The sequence below is a fragment of the Cebidichthys violaceus genome, unplaced genomic scaffold (assembly GCF_023349555.1).
Source record: "Cebidichthys violaceus isolate CVI_PGR_0920_01 unplaced genomic scaffold, fCebVio1.0.p SCAF_10, whole genome shotgun sequence".
Taxonomy (NCBI): Eukaryota; Metazoa; Chordata; class Actinopteri; order Perciformes; family Stichaeidae; genus Cebidichthys; species Cebidichthys violaceus.
In genome coordinates, this window is record NW_027176263.1 from 968,315 (window position 1) to 987,076 (window position 18,762).

The 18,762-nt window shown below is 41.7% G+C and overlaps 1 protein-coding gene across 3 annotated transcripts in view; it reads left to right on the plus strand.

Moving 5' to 3' along the window:
- The window catches only part of LOC137879051 (equilibrative nucleoside transporter 1-like), a 32,481-nt gene that overhangs the window by 11,745 nt on the left and 1,974 nt on the right, over window positions 1-18,762 (plus strand). Inside the window, exons 1-12 of one of the 3 annotated variants that reach the window (XM_068719622.1) lie at window positions 2,294-2,361; window positions 11,050-11,140; window positions 11,357-11,438; window positions 12,225-12,376; window positions 13,462-13,601; window positions 14,468-14,602; window positions 15,381-15,478; window positions 15,704-15,785; window positions 16,310-16,395; window positions 16,629-16,737; window positions 17,237-17,322; window positions 18,388-18,587. In XM_068719622.1, coding sequence (XP_068575723.1) covers window positions 11,112-11,140; window positions 11,357-11,438; window positions 12,225-12,376; window positions 13,462-13,601; window positions 14,468-14,602; window positions 15,381-15,478; window positions 15,704-15,785; window positions 16,310-16,395; window positions 16,629-16,737; window positions 17,237-17,322; window positions 18,388-18,587 — 1,199 coding nt within the window. In that variant the 5' untranslated portion in view covers window positions 2,294-2,361; window positions 11,050-11,111. Of the gene's footprint in view, window positions 1-2,293; window positions 2,362-10,530; window positions 10,566-11,049; window positions 11,141-11,356; window positions 11,439-12,224; window positions 12,377-13,461; window positions 13,602-14,467; window positions 14,603-15,380; window positions 15,479-15,703; window positions 15,786-16,309; window positions 16,396-16,628; window positions 16,738-17,236; window positions 17,323-18,387; window positions 18,588-18,762 lie in introns of those variants that run through there. The other 2 variants (XM_068719638.1, XM_068719629.1) reach the window with 2 other exon arrangements.

Sequence of the window (18,762 nt, forward strand, 5' to 3'; positions counted from 1 at the left end):
GAGACAGGGTGTGGATGACTGTGTACCTACCACCACTATATGAGCAACCAGTGGGAGACCAAAGCTCCAGACTCACAAAAACAAAACAAAAACGTTCGCAAACAACGCCTCGGCACGGCGGTTCAGACAGACCCACGTGTTATGATGAAATTATAAATTGGTGTCAGTTCTCTCAGGCACAAGAACAAGCTGTACTCTAAAAGCAATAGAAGAGAGGAGCGTAATGTGTTTACTTTGTCCTTTTCTTTTCACACAGATTTACAGAAGGACAGTGCACTGCATGATGGCATCAATTGATTGCATATTTTTCCTGAAGCAAATCATTTGTTCCGTCTTTAAAGTAAAAGATTTTCTAATTGCTGTTTGCGAGAGGAATCTTTAGAGCTTTCATGCCAGTTTTACAGTTTCACACGAACACAAGCTTCATCAGGCGCACTCTGTCTTTCTTATCCTTGTGTTGTTTTGTTCCTGACTGTTTAACACTGTCAGCATTGACCTTCAGCCTGGACACATTTGCTGTCTTTGCATTTGGAAAAAACTGTGTGGTTAAGCGTGAATAAGATGCTATGATTCATGGCACAGTTTGAAAACACACAGTTTCTTCCTATACATTCACACAAACAAGAGTGCTTAGCGGTGTAATTTTCAGTGAATCAATCATCCAGTCGTCACTAAATGGATCACGCAACTTTAGAGCATACTTCCATTGTGTTTTTGGGGAAACGTAGAAATAAAAGTAGCCCATCATTTTTAAGTTTGGCCAATTTGATGCCAGCTGCTACACTGAAAGAGTCTTTGTTGTTGAGGAATTTATTGCTCCAGAAATATGGACTGCTGCTTCAGGAAGTGACTTCTCTGCTGTGATATTCCAACTCAGAGCAGCAAATGAATTCCATCAGTGTTCTTTTCTCTTTTTCGAGTCGAGCAGCCAGATGTGTCTCCTAAATGAGACCGTATCTGGTGCTTTCAGAGGCTACACAGGATTAAGCATTGTATGTTGTTAGACGTTATATAAAAAATGATTTCCCATCAAATATTTTGTGCTATCTTTCTCTTTAATATCTCTGGCTATATTTGGCGATTGTGGGTAAAGTTGCAAATCAATGAGCAGGAATGCTTTGTGGCAATATTTAGACTTTCTATATCATTTATATAATTACATATACCATGATATAGGGTTTAATAGCTACACATTGCTCACCCCTATGCATTTAGCAGCATTTCATTTCAAATGATATATTGTCATATGCACAACAATTACAGAAAAGCAGTTGTTGACTATGAAAATCTTATCTCAGGCTCCCTTAAAAAAATGCTTTTAAAATGTTTATAAAAAGAAATGACAAAATGAGAATATAAGACACAGATAGAGCCAGTTGAAATATAGGGATAGAATACAACATATATATATACATAATGAAATAATGTGGAATGTGTTAAATGTATATGCATAATGATAAGTAGAATATATATATATATATATATATATATATATATATATATATATATATATATATATATATAGAGGTGTAAACAGTTTGTAAAACAGTAGCCTAAGTACAAGTATATAAAGGTAAAGTGACATTTAGTGGGCCTATAAAAGCTCAAATTTGAAATATACATTACAAATAACAATATAAGTTATTTGTTTTCACCCTGACTGGCTCACTGACTGCTAATAACTGACTAGAAGTCAAAGCTTGCTGGAGCTTTGACTTCCCCCATCATCAGTGGGGATTTCTGTCGATGTGTCAGTAAAGAGATTATTCTATTTGGCTCAGAAATAGTCAAATAGTTGGGTAGCAGTGGGTAGCAGTCATGGGTAGCAGTCAGATGATATTTTAGCGTCATCCCCCCCGTTCACCACATGAAAAATACTATCGAAACTTTCTCTCCGCCTCCTCGAGTGACGAGCAGCTGATGTCTTCACGATAATCGGAAATTCTGCAATCGTGAGATCCCGACGTTTGAATCACCTAAAAAAAAAGGGATTACTGCATAGGTAGTCTATGTATGGATTTAATGTCAGTACCAGAGAACTCAAATGATGTTGCTTGTTGTGCTTTGGATGATAATATTATTTAGTTGATTACTGGTTTCACTTTAGATAACTATGGAAATGTAATGGTTGTCTGCAAAATTTAACTGATTATTCAGTACAATTTGTTTTTAAAGATATCTTAATTTTGCTAAACAATCCGTCTTTTAATTTAATGGTAATTTTCAAAACAAAATTTTCCGCGTTAGAATGTAACTTTTACGAGTAACACTTGAACGCAACCATATTTGAGCGATGCCCCAGCGGTGTAAGGACACAGACGACCTCAGACACAACAAGCCTCCACAGACTGATGGTATAAGGTAGGACACCTCAGCGTGCTGAATTAAACACTGTGCTAACTAACCACGTGGTACCGACTTGCTAAATGATCCCGTGGCTCGTTTAGACGTATTGTTCCTGAGAGACTAAAACAAAGACAACGGTCCCGGTGCTTTGGTTCAGGACCCGCGTCAGCATGCGTCCTTTGTTGACTGCGGCTTGCAATTGAATTTAGCGCCAACTTTTAGCGTTGTCCGTGCGGGGCAGTGTAACGGTATTTTTGTTAATTAATTAACGTTAAATAGACCAGCTGAGGATGAACGCGAACTACAGTTAACTACAGTGTTGCGAGTGAGATAACGGAGGAAAAAAACGTAAATATAGAACACTAGAAGAGCTGTTTACAAACTGTATTTTCACTGGAAAACGTGTTAAAAATGACATAATTGTATTCCTCATATTTGTCCTCATTTTGATTAATAGTCCGCCCTCAGAAAACATCAAATACAATCTTCCGATTGTCAGCTCTAACGTGTCATAAGGAGCACTTGCTGTCAGTGGAAATTGTGATACATTGATAATTAATCCTTTAAAGTGACATTGGAGTCTTAGCGTAAAAAAATATAGCGCTTTCTGTCTAAATGAAATGACTAAAGATCTCGATACGTTCCTGGTGATAACTCATGTGTGGCATGACATTTGCTGCCAAAGCACGTGTGTGACAGGCATCTTTTATTGAAATCTTGAAGCGGTAGCACGTGGGAAGATACTGAGGGGAAAGTCGGAAAGAGTCCATAGTGAGCTTTATGAGCGTGCCAGTGGTTTTGACAGCAGCAACATTCCTGGTGCAGTGTGGGTAAAAAAAACAAAACACGAGAGGTGAATCAATGTTAAATGTGTGTATGTAGGTCACTCTTACAAGTCACTGTGATATATATATATATATATATATATTTTACTGTTCCTCAATAGTGACTTCAGTTATAAGACGATACTCAGTTGTATATTTTTATTACTTCTTAGTTTTTTTGTAACTAAGGTTTGATGATATTTTAATAATGTTGGGGAATAGTTTTGTGGTAGTCCTCTTAAATATATTACCTGATTATTATAACTCTTCTGAATGAACAGGGATAACTGTGTAAACTGACTCAGCTCACAATTTGTCTTCTCCTATTTGCGACTCCGTTGACCCTGAAGCGAGAAGAGGAGCACACCATAATGGTGGCTTTGTTTTACACCCGACAGCTGATGGGACAGCAGCACCGACCCACCGCTGGGTGCGGCATCTGTTTTCGTAGGAGTAGGAGTTAAGTTTTCCCATTTGTTTCTTGAAATGTCCAGCAAAGCAAGAAACAAATGTCATTTATTTTTGCCCATGCTGGCACGGTGGCAACTCCGCGCGTGTGAAGAGGAGATGAGGCTAAAGTGACTCATGACAGGAAACCCTGCACCACCTAGTCTTACTCATTTACACCCAGCAGCGCTCACTGTGGTGCAGTCATGGCAATAAGTGGAGTTACTGTGGCCAGTTCATCAGTCAGCTATTTATCCAGACCACTTGAATCAACTGAAAAGACCGGCAGCTGGAGAAGGGCTTTGTTCTCTCTCTCTCTTTCTTTCTTTCTTTCTTTCGTTCTCTTTGAGCGGCGGGAAATGATTTGGGTCGTAAAGGGTCGTCTGTGTGAAGACAATGAATTTGGAGACCTTTTATGATCCCTCCCTCCGTTGGCATTGGTGAGATTTTATTTTCTTTGCAGAGTTTTTCCCCCCTCAGGATTGTTATGCAGCTATCATTAGTGTCTCACGATAGTCTCTTTTCCTGCCTCAGAGCCATTGTTTCCTTTGTATTACCCCGATCACATCCCAGTTATACAAAGCATGACAATCCTCAGGTTCACTCCCCTGAGCGGATCCGTCTTTGGTTTGAAGATGTGGATCATGAGCAGCAAGCAGAACACTAACAACCCCGTTTCCATTGAGATGTTTGTGCGTCCTCAAAAAGACGAGATGTTTAGAGTGGTGTGTTCTGTTCAACATGGACAATAAAGAAGAAAATAATTTGTTTTTTCATTCTCGATGAGACGTAATTGTTAAAACTACTCCAGCTGGTCACCTTAATGTGCTTATAGGTTGTTTCACATTCACTTTTCCCACCAACAATTATTTTTTTTCATTGTTTGAAGCAATAACATGTACATAAGAGTTTAAAACAGGTGAAATATCAAAACAGTGTCGTCATAATCTGGTGGAGGCCTGAGCTGAGTATTATGTGGTGATTGGATTTGTGACCCCAGGTCCAGTCGGTGTTGTTATAGGTTTGTTTGAGTTAATTTGATTGCTCTGCAGCCCCCTTTGTCAATCATTAGGGCCCCTACGGTGTAACCTAGGCCTGCTGCATGACTCAAATGCCTCTCTTCTGTGTGTGGAAGGGATGAGGTGACTGTATTTCACCACCTGTCACAGTCCTTTTCCCTGCAGATTGAGACGTTTAAACTTTTTTTTTTTTTTTTTTTGTCTTTAGGATTTAAGTTGGCCTCGAGTATAAAGCCAGCGGCTGACATGAAAGGCCTGTGTGGACAAATAGTTTGAAGGGACAGCTACCGACCGTGAGACCGGCTTCCCACCAGACCACAGTGCATGTGATGGGAAGCTGTTAAATGTTTAGGCAGCGTTTTTCTGCCAGGGTGACCGGCTGCAAAGATTGCCTCACAGTGAGAGCGACGATGCATTTAAGACCTGCGTTGTTAGGTGTGGATGCGTGATAGCTGCTGTTGATTGAACAAATTAATTTACACTGCAAACTACAGAATGGACTCGGTTACAAGTTGTTCTGGGACAATAAATGGTTAAATCCTATGCTGTACACTATACATTGATTTCTTTACCAGAGGCTTCTACAGTGGGATTACCTCAACAGAGATCCATAAATAAAACTTGATATTTTCCCCTCGCTCATTTTTCACCCTTGATCCAAAACAGACAGTTTCTCAAGCTTTTGTCAACGATGTGATATCTTCTTTTTAGGAGATTTTTAATATTGGGTGCAGTCCGTCTGTTGTTAGACTCGCATTGTTCTGAATATTTAATTTGTTCTCTTCAGACTGCCAGAGTCGGTAGCACTGTCCTTGAAAGAAGAGCAGGAAGAAACGTAGTGTGAAATTGGAATCAAGGCTGTAAAAGGCAATGTACTGCAACGCAACTGTGATGGGTTCTAGGATGTTCTCAGGCTGTTGAGCAAGCTGGTGTGTGTGTGTGTGTGTGTGTGTGTGTGTGTGTGTGTGTGTGTGTGTGTGTGTGTGTGTGTGTGTGTGTGTGTGTGTGTGTGTGTGTGTGTGTGTGTGTGTGTGTGTGTGCTTCTAGGAACGATGTGAATTTGGAAACTCTTGTCAGTGTGGTTGAACTAAATCGAATTAATTTCCCTGCGTGAGAAATAAACATGATGAGAAACTCTCAAATGTCTTTTATTGAACAGACACTTATAATAAATCAGCCGGATGGTCAGAGCTCTTTCCCCACGGGTGGTTCGGAGGTCTACTAACAATGCTTCTCACAAACGGAACTGCTTCTTCTAGCTGCACATTATCTCCCCCCACCCCAAGAAGACGTATTCCCTTTTCGGATGAAGCTAAGATGTATCTAAAAGAACATACTGATAAACTACAAGACAATTCCCCCTTTGGTCATTCTTATGGCCATTTAAGTTTATATAATTTATCAAAACATCAACACATATTACCCAAAATGGTTTACACATGCGCATCATCAATCGACAAGATTAGGGTTAGCTGTTTTCGCGAGTTGTAAGCAATTCCATGTTGTAGCAATGCATGTTAGGGAATGTTATTATGGTATGTCAACATGGCAAGATCTCTGGAGCCTATTGTCTGGGCCCATCCATACATCATTTTTGTAAACTGCACCAGATGAGGCCCAACACTTATGCCCTGCAGCGGTAGCCAATGTCTCCGATACTTTCAAACCGTAAGTGAGAGATATTTCTTAAGGAACACCGAGCATAAGTGTTGTGAGCTGAAAATAGGAACCTGAAAAAGCCGCTTGCTTAGCTGCAGCATTCCCTGTTGAAATGGGTTTTAGGGAGCTGTACGGCTTCTAGCAAGTCGGCCCTAAGACGGTGGTGAGAAATGGGTTTTTGCCGGATGATGTCAGAAAGCCTCTGTTTCGACAGAGCGCCAAAGGCTTGAGCGGAGTGTTGTATGATGAGAACTTCAGCAAACCCAACTAACCGCTCTCCCGTGTCCGGCGAGCGGGAGGCCGAAACGTCCACAAACAGTCCTAAATCAGCTTTTGGCGGGGGGGGGGGGGGGGGGTGGTCCCTGAGGTCGAATCTGGGTGGGCAGACCAGCAGTATGCTGTGCAGTGTAGTGAGTCAGCCCGCATGTGACATTATGCATGTGGTGAATGTTGTGAGGCAAAATCAGGTAGATGTAATGCTGTTGTACCGCTACCATATGGTACTGAAGACCACTGCTGTTTCTGCTTCGGGGAGAAAGGCGTAGGTGGAGAGAGCAGCGAGTCGGACAGAGGCTACCTTTGTTTACTGTCGGGTTCTGCTTTTACAACGTCTGCATGTTAAGCGATACAAGTCGCATCTAAAAGAACGCACTGATAAATTACCACAACAGTCGGGTGCTGATGTTAGTGGCATGTCAATCATCAGTGAACAGTTTTACGAGTTGTGCATAAGAAGCTATAGTTAAGTCAGGCAAATTCTGATCCAGGACCTGATAGCTTGTTATCACCGAGACCCGTTACCCCAAGACTGAATGCTTCCCATGCAGGGCGGTAATCATTCTGTTTGTTGTTGTTTGCATTGTAGTGGGGCGTCCTTGCCTCTGTTTATTTTAGGCCTTCTAATTAGATTGCTTGAACGGAAACCAGCAGATCTTTACATCCTGAACACCATGGTTGAGTAACTCTGGCATTGGTGGTATTTAAGCTATGCTGCATTCTATTTAGCCAAATTACATCCTATATCATTTGGATTTAAGGGAATTCTCCATACTAACAACGGCATCCGTTGGCATGAGGTTACCATGCCTTTTGCTAATTTTCACAATTAATGTAAAAAGAAATCCACCCCCGTTATCCATTCACCCTGGTGGAATCCTACAATGGTATTCCAGTCTAATGCTGCGCAGAGGAAACGTTGTGACTTTGATAAGCGTGTTCCCCGTCTATAAGCGCTGGGAAAGGACCTCGGGGAAATAATTCTTGCTTCGCCTCATCATATGACCACCATCAAACTATTCTGTGTGTCAGCCTGGGAATAAAGGTGACCCAGTTAGAGAGGTATGCTGGTGAAACAAGAAAAATGCACTCTTGTCCTTTTCTGTTAAGATATAGGTCACACCTGAAACCTGCTAAATTCAGTTTTAATTGAAACATTTTATTTTCCTGTTTTCTCCCCCATTGGTTATGTCCACTTCCATGTGCACTCCAATCCCTGAAGCCTGCTGGATTTATGACACAAAACAAAAAGAGAGCATCATTGCGAAACAGAATACAGAATATGTCGGTTATCTTGCATTCATAATCGTATGAAGCCAAAATCCCTAGAAACGCGTTACCACACATGTTACCAGACGCTTCTTTTCACCTGACGGCAATGGGCTCCACTGGGAGGGCGTGATGTGCAGGAGGTCCACAGTGTGCAGATTCCCATGCTTATGGAGAGATCAAACATCTGATGTCCAAGTCGTCTAAGAACGTTTTTGGGGTTAGAAGCTGCCCAAATAATCGTCCCGTATAAGAGACACTGGAGATTTTCCATAGAAAAAGAAAAGGGAAGTCAGGAATGGAAAGCCAACGTGATGATAATAAAATGTGTTTTGATACTAATACTTGGAGTATTGTGTCATGGCTCCATGGATTAGAGTTCAATAATCATCAGCAGATGCTTGTGGAAATCTTGATGTCTTATAAGAAGAAGACTCATGCCGGAAATATAAATGTAGCCAATTGTAACACTGAGTGACCAGGTTTTCAAGTTTGCATCATTAAAATTTTGCACACCATTGTGTGACCATGGCAAGCGGACTAGTCTGGACTGGCCCTCTTTGGCAAGGCTTTGAACCATATTTTTTCCCTTGACATCAGAGGAGGAAACAATAAATGACTGTCTGCCCGTTAAATCTTTTTCCATTGGAGATGATTGTCGGAGTTGGACGTCGTTGAGAGGCCAGCTCGGTAAAGTGTCAGCCTCATGCCAAACTGGAGTTTTGTACCACTCTACAGACTGCAAAGTGCCTGTGTGACTGTGTGTGTGGTGGGCAACCTCTCAACACCAGGCATCTCACGCCAGCTGGCTCATTTTGATACGTTAGGTTGAGCAAGGCATACTTTACTTTACAGAAATCTGGGACATTGCTGAGCCAGTGTGTTAAGACCGAGACTCGTAGTGGCGTTAGTAAAATCAATGGCTTTGATCAAGTTTGAACGATACTGTAGGATTTGACTGTTTCATGACAATCAGAGGGAGAGGGAAAAGAGACAAAGAAGTGTGAAATGCAAATTTGTTTCTCAAATGGCTTTTTAAAACTGACTTTGTCAAGGCTTACGTGCTAAACTGACGGCTACTTTGGCTGAGTCTCAAATCAAGTTTTTCCTTCTTCTGGTAATAAAACCACCAAATGAATGCATAATACTTGGGTTATCACCGATAGTTAACCAAACTGAGGTTAACTACAACCTAACTGAGGTTAACTAGAACCTAATCAAGGTTAACTAGAACCTAACTGAGGTTAACTAGAACCTAATCAAGGTTAACTAGAACCTAACCGAGGCTAACTAAAGCCTGACCTTGCACAGTGTATGCCTGATCTCGTGATGAATTTCCACGTAATCAAGCTTACAAGTTTAACATCCAGTCTATCTGATGGGCTTTTGTCTTCTCTAACAGGCCGTTACAGACCTTTCTCACACACTGTGAGTTGGACTCTTTAATCAGTGTAATGTAAATGCATGATAATGGACTACAGTGTGTGTGTGTGTGTGTGTGTGTGTGTGTGTGTGTGTGTGTGTGTGTGTGTGTGTGTGTGTGTGTGTGTGTGTGTGTGGCTCCCATAATGTACAGTAAAGCCATCTCTGTCCTAACTCGTGACCAGTCAGATCAAACATGGGACTCCTCATGTGACGTCTGTCAGCAACAAGAAGCTAGTCGGTGCACTTTGGGAGACAACCGTCTGTTAAACTGTTTGAATCAAAACATACGTGTCTTATCCGTACCTAAAGTATGAAGGAGGCAGGTCTTCTGTTGCCAACACAGTGATTGGCTATTGAAATTCTGCAATTTTTTTTTGGGCAAGTCAGACAGCTTTGCTGATGTTTTTTAACACGCTGTGTCGTAATGTATTTTAAGTGCTCTGAACCGATGCCCATCGGCATCAATGTCGTTATAGTTTTCCTTCGTAGAGGTATTAAATTCAATACCGATCAATTGGTGCTTTTCATTGAGAGCTGTTGCGTTTAAAGTGCTCATGGTTCATGTATTTACTAAAAAACAAGTTGCCTGTGTTGTTTAGCTTGATTTAGTGCCAAATAGCTTTGTGTTGTTGTTTTTGAAGAGGAAGTGTCTTGAAGAAAAGTTGCTTTGTTTGGAGAGGGTGTCACAAAGCTATCTGAGCACATGGCTTCCATCAGACGCCAGGACAGAGGGGGGAGATGGTGTCGGATACGTTGAGGGTGGAGAATAAAGAAAAGAGTGATGGGAGGTAATAAAAGTGAATCAGAGAAAATAGGATATGAAAATACGAGTAGCACAATACAAAATGATGATAGAAACACAGAAGAGCAACAGCAGATAAAATGAGGTCAGAAATGTATTGAGAAAACGTGTTTTAGATTGAAGAATAGGCAGTAGAACCGTTTGGATTGTTAAAGGCAACACACTCGAGAACATTGTGCAACAACATAATAAAAAAAATAAAACTTTATATGCAAATCATTTTTGCATGATTGTTCTCAGGAGTCTTACTCTATTTACTTGAATGCTGTAAATCTAGAAGTTGACGTCTAAATGCAGAAGAGCGTAAAAGCATGTTGGAAGGGTTGAGGAGAAGAGGGAGGGATGGACACTGAGATGCAAAGAGGGAGCTGGTCCAATGGGCTGCTGACAGTGGGGTGTCAACCTACTAAACCTCTGTATGGTATAAAGTGAAGCCCTCGCTTTAGTTGTGCATCTGGTCAGAGGAGAGGAGTCTTTTGTTCCTGGTCTAACTCTGCTGTAAGTACGTTGTATTAAAGGTTTTCTTTAAAGGCTAATGGGGGCAGAAAATGATGGTTCTGCATTTATTTAGTACTTTGTAGCACATGTATGAGGAATGCTGTGTGAGGTGAAGCATGTCTCTGACCGATGGGATGTCTTGTGAGTTTCACATCTGTTATGTAACTTTACCACCAAGATCTTTTTGAATTTTGTTTGCTTGAGCATTGAACAACTCTTTGTTCTTGTGGTTTTCTACCACTGGTGCTGGCATGCTGCTTAAACGTGTCAACTGAATTGTTTAATTAATTTTTTTTTTACTGTTCAAATAACATTTTGCCACCCATTATTTAATTGCTGTGTGGGCCACAGATTGTCTGGCTCATTAATAAGCTAAATATAGAAAGGAGGGACTTATGGCTGCTGCTGATAGAACATGTAGGTGCTGCCAGACTCTAAATGTTTACCGCGGTGGAAACATGAATGTGTTATCTGTGTCTTTCAGACCTGGTGCCACCCTGATCAAACCCTGACCGAGCACGAGCCTCTAACTGTCTAACAAGAAACATGACGGCCATCAACGCACCGCGGGACAAGTAAGAGAAACTCTCTGAAAGGGAACAAAACTGCTCTCTGTTCAAGTCTATCACAGACTTATTAATGTCAATATGCTGCTTTCTGTTTCTGTTTTAGTTGCAGTATGTGCAACATTTCTTTTGGATGAGACCCAGTAAATAAATAACTTGTTGATATTAAGTTGCATGACTTCAGTGATGTGCGTTCGTGTGAACTTCCTTTTGCCTCTTTCCCAGATACAATGCAGTATGGATCATTTTCTTCATCCTGGGCTTGGGAACCCTCTTACCCTGGAATTTCTTCATGACGGCGACGATGGTACGTTAGGAAACGTTTTAGGGCATTTTTATTCTTCTGGATTTGATAATATTTGCATCCAAATGCGGTTAATCCTCGGAACAACAGACAGATGGTTGTGAAAGGAAGAGGCCGGTTGGTGGCCGTGTGGTTGGTCATTAGTCAATTAAAAGGTCGGGCTCCACTTAGAAGAAGGTCACCTCACTTTAGGAAACAAAGGTTTTTTTGTTTACCTTTCCCTCCAAAAACCACCTGGCTTCTCTCAGGATGGCTGAGCTGACTCCAGCCAGGTGGATGTCCATCAGCAGTGGTGTGGCCTCTCTGACCCCCAGCTGCTCTTTTTGAGCTCTAAGGGGTTAACTTCTTAAAACGTGGAATTTCAGGTCATTGTCCTGGAGGGGTTAATTTGGACCCGTCCTTAGGGGGATTGTTTACTTGAAGCTCAAATAGCTTATGCTGGTTTGTTTTGATGAATGAAAAGTTTGAATGCCACTTTGATAAATAAGAAGCCTTTTACCGTTCAGTTGTTTTAGAGAGACGTTGATTCAAGGATTGGATTTTCTTACGTTTTCTTAGTGTTCCTAAACGCCTCTCAGTATTGACCTTTTGGAATCAATAGATGGTTTTATCTTCTGCAATGTTTCAGAAAATAAAGGATCTAGATTATGATGCCACTTACATTCCTGCAAATTACAGTCCTGTGACTCAAACTTGTGACTCCAAACCGAATGAATTATCATTCACTGTTAAGTCGCAGGAGCTGATAACCATCGTAATAACTGTGCATTCCTCCATCCTCTTCTCCAGTACTTCACAAGCAGGCTGAAGGCGACTAACGGGACCTCGGAGGGCGGAGATACTCGCAACGTGCTGGAGTCAAAGTTCAACAACGTGATGACGCTCTGCGCCATGGTGCCGCTGCTCATCTTCACCTGCCTCAACTCCTTCCTTCACCAGAGGTATCCACCTCGCTCCGTGTAGATCTTTGGTCATTTGCAGTCCTGTATCTAGTATGTACACTTCACCGCTCACAGGAAGCAGCGCGTTAAACTCTCGAGGGCAACATATGAAATCTGGTAACACGAGACATTCAGAGGACAAACCTTTTTTGGTGCAAATTTTGTACTTTTAGTTTCCCGCTCTTTCTGCCTCCTGCTTATCAGTACCCCTTGGTCACCACACGCCACTATACATGTAGGTTACCTGATGTTATGTGAATGCATGTCTGTATGCCTGCACTGTGTTTTCTTTCATTAAAGTGGGATTGAGCGAGATCTTGGGTGGACCTTGACCACGGCTGACCATGCCCCTACACAAACACACCCAGGAATGCTATTTATGTTCTCTACACCCCCCCGACCCCCTTTTCTTCTTCACCTCTTCTTGTTCTTTTCCTCCTGCTGTCCCTCACTTTCTCATTATACTTTATTCCTGCAGACCTTTTTTCTCCCACTTGTTAAAATGTGTTTTTTTTGTTGTTGTTTTTTTTCAACATTACAACCCAACTCACTCAATTATCCACTTTCTTAAACTCTTTTTTACATTTGTTTTATTGGTTTATTTGATAAGGGACAGTGCACATAAATACAAACATTGCTGTAAATGCGCCAGAGTTGGCCAAGAGGCTATTTTTCATCTGTAGTCCCAACGCAGATGTTACAATCTCAAGCAGATGTTACAAGCTCAAGGCAGATGTTACAATCTCAAGGCAGATGTCAGAAAGGACCTCAACTTCCTCGGAAGAGCAATGACCTCTTTCCAATGTTATCAGAAACTGTTTGTTTTTTACTTATGTTCATAAACACCTCGTCCATATTATATTCTCTCTCTTTTCTTTTTCTTTTTTGAACACTTTTCTATTATGTGTTGACAAATAAGTAGCTGCATATTTGTTGGATCCACCCAACTTTTTTTAATATATTTTTTTTATTCATTCTTAAAGTGTCCTAAATGGATCTGGCTAATGTTCTTGATTCGTAGTCGTGTTCAAACAGACATCGACTTTAGTTGAAATGTATTTCCTCTGTGTTGCTTTCGCTCTCAGGATTCCTCAGAAGCTTCGGATCATCGGTAGCCTCGCGGTCATCCTGGTGGTTTTCCTGTTGACGGCGGTGTTCGTCAAGGTGGACGTGGCCCCGATGCCCTTCTTCACCATCACCATGATCAAAATTATCTGCATCAACTGTGAGTTTCTAAATGCACAACTGATGATCACTACGTCATCTGCAGGGAAAGTCTCTCTTCCTACTCCTTTATAAAAAGAATCAACCAGTCACAGAACACAATGAAGTAATGTGGACATTCTATCATAAAGGAAGCATTTACTGCAGGGCTGTTGTGTTTGACTTTGTTAGTGAAGGATTGCCTTTTCTCTCATTTCCACAATGAACTCATGCAAATGATTATTTCCATGTGTCGTCTTCTTTGATCGACATCATCTGCATTCAGTGTGTTGGGAAAATCCCTTTCATTTGGGTAAACACACACACACACACACACACACACACACACACACACACACACACACACACAAACACAGTATGTAATCTCACTGCGTTTGTTTATTTCCAATGACCCACTGAGCAGCAGGGATAAGCTCACCCCCCTCCTTATCCCCGTTGGGCCGGTCCTGACCCGCAGGTCTTCATGAGGAACAGCCCATCTTGTTTGATTTAGAGTGGAGGACATTGTGACCTGTAAGCTTTGATATAGACGTCTGTACATTCCTCTAAGTGGAGACATGTTACACGATCTCTGCAGCTAATTAAGCTCCAAAGTCTCCGTATAAATGGTTAACAATCGGTGTGATGGAGCCTTATTGGCTTCAGCTCTGTGTGAAGTGAGAGAAAGAAAATAGTTGCATAACAGTTATGTAAAACAATTCATTTGCTTGATTTTCAGATAGGATGTCATCTCCCTGTTTTGTGGCAGCAGTTTCTTTTTATTTTTACGGGCCTGTTTTCCTCTGTTGCTGCGGGTCAGTGTGTTTCTTCCTGTGTCACAGTGGCTCTTTAACGTTTACTGATTGAACATCCTGGTCTTGTTCCCAGCGTTCGGGGCGATTCTTCAGAGCAGTCTATTTGGCCTGGCAGGAATACTGCCCGCCTCCTACACCACCCCCATCATGAGTGGACAGGGGCTGGCCGGCACCTTCGCCGCTTTCTCCATGATCTGCGCACTGGCCAGTATGTCTCACACACAAAGCACACTTCTTCTTCTGTCATTAGAAACGAGGATACACAGGAGGTGGACAAAAAAATGACAAAAACACTTTGCTCCACATTAACTTTTTAGGAGACACCGCTGATGTAAGACAAGTTTAATGTTTTGTTGCACAGTCCCCATCTCCTGCAATGCCATTTGTAGAAATGTCTTTCCATGTCTTGCACTCGTAATTCTAACTTCTAATACAATAGTGACAGAAAGTAAAACTTGGTAGTTACTAAGTTAACTTCTGCTTTTAGGTGAAAGTTTGAGACACATCCACACCCAAATATTGTTACATATTAAATGTGTTAAATGATTTGGTAAAAGACAGATGTTAAGAGATGAACACACTTTGCTGGCTGCTCTTTGCATTTGATCTCCTAGACAGAATTAAGGAAACGGAATTAGATGCTAGTTTGTTAGCCCGGCTTTCCAACCACAGCATTGAGAAATCTCTCCTCTGTTCATGTGGCTGTGCTGACGTTAGCTGCTGTGAGAGTGAATTATAGGAAGTGTTCATTCTTTTAAAGTAGTGAGAATGGTTTACCTATTCCATTATGAACTCCAGTATTATGTTGCCACTAGGAATTGACAACATACAGATGTTTATTGAGGTTTTAAAGCCCATGTTTGGTGCCTGAGTTGCTTGTGGTTTAGTCTAGTACATTTGAAAAGAGGAATACTAACACTATGAGAATTTGCGCTAAATCAATACTGATATGAAGGAAACCACTGATGATTGTTGTTTGTCTGTAGCTGGATCGGCCCTGCAGGACAGCGCTTTTGGTTACTTCATCACAGCCTGTGTGGTCATTCTTCTGGCCATAATGTCCTACATTGCGCTGCCCAGGATGGTAAGACCTCATCTTCTCTCAATGAAACATGGTTTTACAGTGTTACATTCTTTCTGGTTCTTTTTATCCTGAGGTATTTGTTTTAAACTACTCTCAAAAATGTTTTTGTGCCCATTAACTTTATTAAAAATACCTACTTAGCTAAAGATAAATCCTTTTATCTTTGCTCTATTGGCTCGGTGGACTCGCCTCATTATGGTTGTTGTTGTTGTTGTTTCTTAACAGGAGTTTTTCCAGTACTACATAGAGAGTAATGGATCCACACCCTCTGCTGATGAGGAGAACAATATGGACTTGCTCAAAAAAGGTACATATAGTATGCTCACAGGCCTGCTCAGATATTCAGCTTAGAGTTTCCAAAAGAGTTTATGTCCTCATAAACACAGGTTAACTTAATAACACCATGTTTATGTTATGGCCATCAGTTTTGTATTTTCTGTACAAGATATAGTTTTGTTTTTTTCTCTCGGTTTGATGTGATGGATAACGCTCTGATTTGAAGTCACTTTGTGTCAGACATCACATTTGGAATTGTTCTGATCGATTTGTAGCCTTAGTGTCTCCTTTACACCCAAAGGTTTCTTTACTTCACACTGACCAAGGAAGCCAAACCCACTGAAAGTGTTTGTTTCAGTTTTGTGTTTTGGCGACAGCTCGACCAGTGTGAGTCTGTGCTGTTAATTACTAGTGTGTGAGAACATAATGGGAACCCTGTGTTACAGAACAATTAAAGTCTTGTGTGTACACCCACTCAAATGTGGGAACGATGGCGTTTACTCCCATGTGTTTTCACTTGACCAATGTAACGATAATGTTTGTTTTGTTCCTCAGAGAGCCCGGCCGAGAAGCGACCGGTGGTGAGTCTGGTGGAGGACGAGGCCAAACCCACCGTGTCTGTGTTGAACATCTTCAAACAGGTGAAATGACTTTTTCACATTGTGACGTATAAAGAGAAATTAATGAATGCCAAAAAAGCATTGTCGATACGTCTGCTGTGACACATTCTTACCATTCAAAACATCACCTCTGGCTGTTTGACTGGACAGTAATATCTGTAGCTGCCATTCAGCATCACCATTCACCCTCTTCCTGTCCGACAGAGATCAACATAGCTACTTAGTATTGATTATGTTGGTCTTGTGCCATTCAGATCTGGGTGATGGCTCTGTCGGTGTGCTTCATCTTTACCGTCACCATTGGAACGTTCCCGGCCGTAACGGTGGAGGTCAAGTCGACGGTAGCAGATGGGGGCACCTGGGGTGAGTCTCCGTTTCCAGCATCTAAACAAAGCTACTCTGCTGCAGTAACTAGAGACATTTGAGAGGGATGACTAACTTAGACGTAACTGTTGCTGTCAATGCAGATATATGTAGTTTGTATTGAAAGTGCAGTGGACAAGCCTTTATTTATGAACATGAGAAATACTGAAATTAGTTTTAGTATCTCTAAAATGGTATCTCCTTTAAAGGATTACTAGGATCTGTCTTTTGTGAAATCTCTCTTCCCCGTTGGCTCGCAGTGTAGCTCTGAAGCTTTGCAGCGTTGTCCGTCATTGTGCACAGAAAGCTGTTATCAGCTTGGAGTCACAGCAAAAATAATAAATAAAAAAAGTTACACCAAAGTCGTTTCTAAGAATGATCGCGCTGTGTCTCAGCTCCACCTCTCACGCCCACAGAGGTTGAGGGTTTTCTTTCAAGCAAAGACCTCTGCAGTATCTTTGTTGTTAGTAACGGCTTGTTTGTCTTTCTCCCTTTTCAGAAACTTACTTCATCCCTGTGTCATGTTTCCTCCTCTTCAACTTGATGGACTGGGCTGGCAGGAGTCTGACGGCCGTCTGCATGTGGGTCAGTAACGACACTAAAACACACATAACGCACATTTTATCGACGAGGCTCCACCTTTCTCACCTTCTCTGGAGGTACCAGTTTGTAGTCATGACAGTGACTAATACGTGAACTTTGCTACCTCAAGCAGCCCCATCAACAAACCAGTTGAGAAATAGCTCTCTAGTTTATACACGTTTGCCTTATAGAGTCCATTTAAAGTGACCACATCACAATATTTAGTGTGATCTGCTGTCGTCTGTCAGGCGAATGGCGCTACGGAGAACAGACACACTTTAATGGAAGCTTTTGGCAGCATAAAATGTTTACACATGAATAAATCACTGAGTCATGAGTGGAAAAACATCAGTCACTAAGGGTTTGGGGTGAAAATAAAGGAGACAAGTTTTGTTTCTGAGATCACTGGTTGGTTTTATGCTGCTACAAGCCTTAATAGATTGTTTAGGATCATGATAACGCCTGCTGTCATGTGTTTTATTCACCAGTTTTTTTTACCAATGTCCCATTTGGCCTCAGTTTGAATTTTTTCTTTTTTTTTCCTCTTTTGTCTGTCAAATGTTCGCTTCTTTCCTAGCAAAGATCTCTGAAAACTATGTCCAAGAAAAAAACACATTTACAAACGAGTCTTATTTCCTGTGATCAAATTGAATCTATTCATTCTGTTCAAACTGAGTAGTTAGTTAACCCAGTCTGACCTGCACTGGAATGCAGCTTATTAGAGCAGACGACAGCAGTCAGCTGCTCGTGGACCATGTGAGTTTATTTACCATCATAAGACGACACTGATCAGGATCCGTTTCTTCTGAGATGCTTTCTGACTCGCAGTCCTTTTTAAACTGTTGTCTTTACACAACTTTGTCCGTGTTTCTCCAACTTAAACACCAAAGCAATCTGCACATGCACACATATATGTAAATCAGGATAAGAAAGCACCGAGTCGTATGTTAGTGTTGTTAACTCTCTCTCTCTCTCTCTCTCTCTCTCTCTCTCTCTCTCTCTCTCTCTCTCTCTCTCTCTCTCTCTCTCTCTCTCTCTCTCTCTCTCTCTCTCTCTCTCTCTCCACAGCCGGGTAAAGACAGCATATGGCTTCCTGTCATGGTGGGCCTGCGGGTCATCTTCATCCCTCTCTTCATGCTGTGTAACGTCCAGCCTCGTTCCTACCTCCCCGTGGTGTTTGGCCACGACTCCTTGTACATCATCTTCATGATCATCTTCTCCTTCTCCAACGGATACCTGGCCAGTCTCTGCATGTGCTTTGGACCCAAGTAAGAAACACACGCAGCCAGACGGTACATTTGGAATGACTAGAGTCAGGTTTGATAGATTCTTTCAGAGTATTGGTTGAGAAGACTGAGACCACTCCCGAGCTTTAGGGGTGCTGGCCAAGGCACAGCCAGTTTAGCGGTTTTCCATGCATTCAGCTAAGCTATGCTAAGCTAA